The sequence below is a fragment of the Silene latifolia genome, chromosome 7 (genome assembly GCF_048544455.1).
Source record: "Silene latifolia isolate original U9 population chromosome 7, ASM4854445v1, whole genome shotgun sequence".
Taxonomy (NCBI): Eukaryota; Viridiplantae; Streptophyta; class Magnoliopsida; order Caryophyllales; family Caryophyllaceae; genus Silene; species Silene latifolia.
This window is the reverse complement of record NC_133532.1, coordinates 123397063-123401755: the sequence shown is the minus strand read 5'-3', so window position 1 is coordinate 123401755 and position 4693 is coordinate 123397063. Positions and strand designations below refer to the sequence as shown.

Genomic DNA, 4693 nt, shown 5'->3' with positions numbered 1-4693 from the left:
AAAACTACATTTACGAAATTATTGAATATCAAGTGTATTTTGTTATCTATTATCAACACCTTATCTTTTAACATTTGATAATCAAATACTTTCATCTTTTCTCTACCTTAACTTACGAGTTACGACTACCACTGAAAGGACCATCTTATAACAATATCAACTTATCTTTTAACCTTAGGACAAACAAAATATTTCTAACTTTCCTTTAACCTTAATTCTTAACTTATGAATTATAACCGTCGTAAGAAAGACCAACCGATAATAATATCAGTTAGTCTTGCTGAAGACGGATCGGAGCAAGTGACGGGTAATGCCACTCATAAAACGGATAAGGGGGACAAGGTGGGGTCACCCCATGTGCTTCCCTCTCTCCTCTATTTGAGTCATTTATGAGAGAAAATGGTATCCGTCACTCCAAAGTGACGGATACGTGCCGTCTTCAATGAGATTTTGTGTAATAATATACCAGTATACCACCACCAAACATGGGTTCCACATGGACTTAATCCCCTTGGTCACCCCCCAAAACTCCGTATACAATACGTATACTTGAAAGGACACAAAAAAGATCAAAACTTTATTAGGAAAATTCCACAAGAATTTCTCCTTCCCCTCTCATAGATCCTGTCCCTTCAACCCTCCCATATCATTTCTCCCATATTTTTTTTTTCTTTTTCTTAAAAAAAATACAAATATATAAATATACCCACTATCTCAAAATCCCTGATTTTTATTTATCACCCTTATTTTTCAACAAGTATGTATTTTTAATTAAATTAAGGTTTTTTTTAATTTTTATTTTTGGTTAATTATGTGAATTATATTTGTGTATAAGTCAATTTTATGTCTTACTTCTTCTGGGTATCTTGTTAAGTTAAGCATCACATTATTATGCATTAATTTAGTTAATTTATGTGCAATTATTGACCTTTTTTTAATGTTTTTGGTGCAATTATTGATTATTTGTTTAATTGCAACTAAACTTAATTGTTAATTTTATTTTGATTTGATTATCTGTTAGCTGATTGTTTAGCTGATTTGCTTAAGCATCTTATCTTGGTGTATGATTTTCAGAGGTTTAGAGAACTAAAAAAAAAACTTAGTTTGACTTTTAATTATTAGTTTTTAAATAAAATTTTGATTTTTCATCTTAAAGATTCAATCTTTGTGATTGTGAAAATGGGATTTCATTTGGGTTTGTTTGGTTATCAGAGATCTTGTTATTTTGATTATAATCCTGCAAAAATAAGCAATTTTTATGTGATTTGATGAATTAATTGATTTGGGTTTTTCTGGATTTTGCAGAAAAATTGTTATATCAAAGGATCATCAAGGTTTGTAATTTGTTTTTGTAATTGTACTTGTAATTTGTAAATATAAACTATAGTTAGGGTTTCATGGGGGTGTGTAGAAAATTGAGATGTTATATTGTTTAGGATTTTAGTTTGTGATGAACTTTTGATGGGTTTTGATGATTGTGGAAGAGTTTATGTATGGAGTGTTTGTAAAGTGTATGGTGTGTTGTTAGTTGATGAAATTAAGAGGTCAACTTCAAGATCTTGTAATTTGAAGGAGTAGTCTTAGATCTTTAGGGAGTGGCAATGGATGAGGAAGCCACCTCTTGGATTAGGAGAACAAAGTTTTCGCATACCGTGTGTCATCGTATTGATTCGTCTAGATTGGCATCGGTTCCAGTTAGGTTTCGAACAGCTGAAATTCCGAGTTTTAAACCTAGGTCTGAAGTACAAGTACCTGATTTGTATAAGAAACCTGAGCCTAGTAGTAAGGCGCCTAGTAAGGCTCAGGTTTATAGAAATCCTGTGAAAAGTAAGCAAAGATCGAAATCACCTATTCCGGAGAGTTTAATTCCTGATACGTTTAAGGAAGCGCGTTCAGAGAAAAAGAGGTTTTCGACACCTACTCCTAGAAGGAAAGAGCCTGATAAGAAAGCAGAACAATATGGTTCAAAGTTGACACCGAATTCTAGTCCTTTGAGAAATCGTTCTCCATTGAGAAATCTTTCTCCATTGAGAGGGTTTGGGAAAGCGAAGATGAAAAAGGATTATAGCTGGTCAAAGTATTTTGATAATGTGGGAGGAAAGGTTACAGCTGTGGAAGCAGTTGATGAACATATGATAGATTTATCGGAGTTAATGGTTGGGGGTAAGTTTGCTTATGGAGCACATAGTCGGCTTTATCATGGCGTGTATAAAGGAGAAGCTGTTGCTGTGAAGCTTATGTGTGTACCAGATAGTGACCCAAATGGTTTATTGGCAGCTCGGTTAGAGAAGCAGTTTACCCGAGAAGTTACTTCTCTTGCTCGTCTCCACCATCCTAATGTGATCAAGGTATTTGTGCTTTTTAAATGCTATTACCTTGATAGTCGGTTGCAAGTTCTTGCTCATAAGTCAAAGTATATGTTGTTTCTATCCCTCGCTTCCCTGATACTTGGGGTTGACCTTTATGGTCTTACATCAGTTATATGTGTATTGTTTAGTTTAGAATTTAGATAGTTGTTTGATTATCTATTCATGGTCGAGCCATATGCATTTTACGACACAATCTTCTTTAGGAATCATTCGGAAGCAGCCTCTGTGTGTTTTTAACACTAGGCTACTGCATCCGATCTCCCTTGCCTCGACAAGCGGTAGTCATTGAGGCACTTGGGTGATGTTTGTGTTGTACTCATGTAAATCTCAAGTATTGGCATCGCAATTCTCGTTTACTAGCTCAAGTTTCTTTGGTGCGTCATTTGGGGTGCTTCACTTTGTAATCTCATACTGTCTATACTATCTTTTCCAGTTCATGGCAGCCCGGAAACAGCCGCCTGTCTATTGCATAGTAACAGAGTACTTGTCAGAGGGGTCATTGAGAGCATACTTACATAAACTTGAGCACACAGCTCTCTCCTTACAGAAACTAATTCCGCTTGCTCTTGAGATTGCTCGTGGAATGGAATATGTACACTCACAAGGTATCATACACCGTGATCTTAAACCAGAAAATATTCTGATTGATCAAGATTTTCACATGAAAATCGCCGATTTTGGGATAGCATGTGAGGAAGTTCATTGTGATCCTTTTTCTGATGACCCGGGCACTTACCGTTGGATGGCTCCTGAGATGATTAAGCATAAACATTATGGACGAAAGGTTGACGTATACAGCTTTGGTCTCATGTTATGGGAAATGATTTCTGGGAGCATTCCTTATGAGGACATGTCCCCCATCGTGGCGGCATTTGCTGTTGTCAATAAGGTTTGTCTTGTGAATTGCTTGTTCTATTATAATTACTGTCTTGTGTGTGAATCGTGATTTTTATTTCGATTTTGCTTTTGTATTATGCACATTTGCTCCCTGCACAGCAGCACATCAAAAGGTTTTGCCTTTGTCGCTGACATATCTTCACCTTCACAGAATTTTTGTTTGGATTTTGCTTTTGTGTTATGCACATTTGTTCCCTGCACAGCAGCACATCGAAAAGGTTTTGCCTTTGTCGCTCTACATATCTTCACCTTCTCAGAATTTCGAAGCCGACCTTTTTAAATGCATGTTCTCTTTCTAATTGCATGTTGACAACTTCAATTAGTTCGACTTCAAATTGGATCCTTCAGCAGTTAATATATTCAAGTTTGAATTCTAACTTTTTAAAATTTAGATGTTAACCTTGATGCAATCGATATCTCGGTAAAGACGAGTTGGAAAGGGTATGTCTTTTAGGCTTGCTATCATCTACCAATTCAAAAAATCGAATTACATCTAGGATCTTATGTAGCAGTCTCTATTCACTATTTGCTCCGAAAAATTTGTTACTTGTGGATTTTTTTCCCCTCTGGACGCAAGGTTGACGTATACAGTTTTGATCTTTTTTTCTGTGGTGGTTCCTTACTTTATGTTGTTTTTCCACATTGTGAACAATGTTATCCTGACAAAAATATATCCGATAATGTAGAATCTGCGGCCTTCGTTCCCACCGGACTGTCCTTCTGCAATGAGAGCTTTAATTGAACAATGTTGGTCCACACAACCTGAAAAAAGGCCGGAGTTTTGGCAGGTTGTGAAAGTGTTGGAGGAGTTTGAATATTCACTTGCGCACGATGGAACTTTGACAATGGTACAAAGCTCTATTTGGCAGGATGAGAAAAAGGGTTTCCTTCACTGGGTTCACAAGCTTAGTCCGCCTCATTCTAAGTCTGTTCTTAAGCCGAAATTCATCATCTAACTCTTATTATGACATGGCTTTTCTAGTCGCAAATCAATCTTGTTGTAATTAATTGTCTTTGTTTTCTTCGCCTCGCTTTATTGTATTAACTCTTTCACTTGTCTGTGTGGCGTCAATAGAATAGCAATCTTGGTTCGATTATGTGCTTTGTCTGCTCATTATGTGCACACCGCCACATCCCGAGTATTTTAGGTTAATTTAAATTTTGTATTTACTGTATTTTGGAGGGTTTTGGCAATTGCGAGCTCTTATGTTTTGGTGGTTGAATATTTTATGGCCGTCAAATATATTTATTTATGTGAAATTCTTCCTTTGGTTTGAACTTTGATATTAAGAAAGACGTTTTTTAAGTTTTAACAGAAAATGGCAAGCGGTGTAGCTGATCTTTGAAATGCAATTTTCGTTGTTTTTGCAACTTTTTTTTTTTTTTTTTTTTTTTTTTTTTTTTTTTTTTTTTTTTATGTTCTAATT

The 4693-nt window shown here is 35.7% G+C and overlaps 1 protein-coding gene across 1 annotated transcript; it reads left to right on the top strand.

The window, feature by feature from the left end:
• The first annotated feature begins 534 nt into the window (after positions 1-534).
• LOC141592923 (serine/threonine/tyrosine-protein kinase HT1) lies at positions 535-4437 on the top strand. The gene is made up of 4 exons (XM_074413810.1): positions 535-757; positions 1306-2348; positions 2803-3258; positions 3953-4437. The coding sequence occupies exons 2-4, from the start codon at positions 1602-1604 to the stop codon at positions 4220-4222; spliced, it is 1473 nt and encodes a 490-aa protein (XP_074269911.1). The 5' UTR covers positions 535-757; positions 1306-1601; the 3' UTR covers positions 4223-4437.
• Positions 4438-4693: the final 256 nt, after the last annotated feature.

Bases quoted from the DNA above. Each gene is read 5' to 3' on its own strand.
- LOC141592923 (XM_074413810.1), top strand. From the start codon at position 1,602: ATGGATGAGGAAGCCACCTCTTGGATTAGGAGAACAAAGTTTTCGCAT. The intron at 2,349-2,802 runs GTATTTGTGCTT...TATCTTTTCCAG, and splicing joins ACCATCCTAATGTGATCAAG to TTCATGGCAGCCCGGAAACA. The intron at 3,259-3,952 runs GTTTGTCTTGTG...CCGATAATGTAG, and splicing joins CATTTGCTGTTGTCAATAAG to AATCTGCGGCCTTCGTTCCC.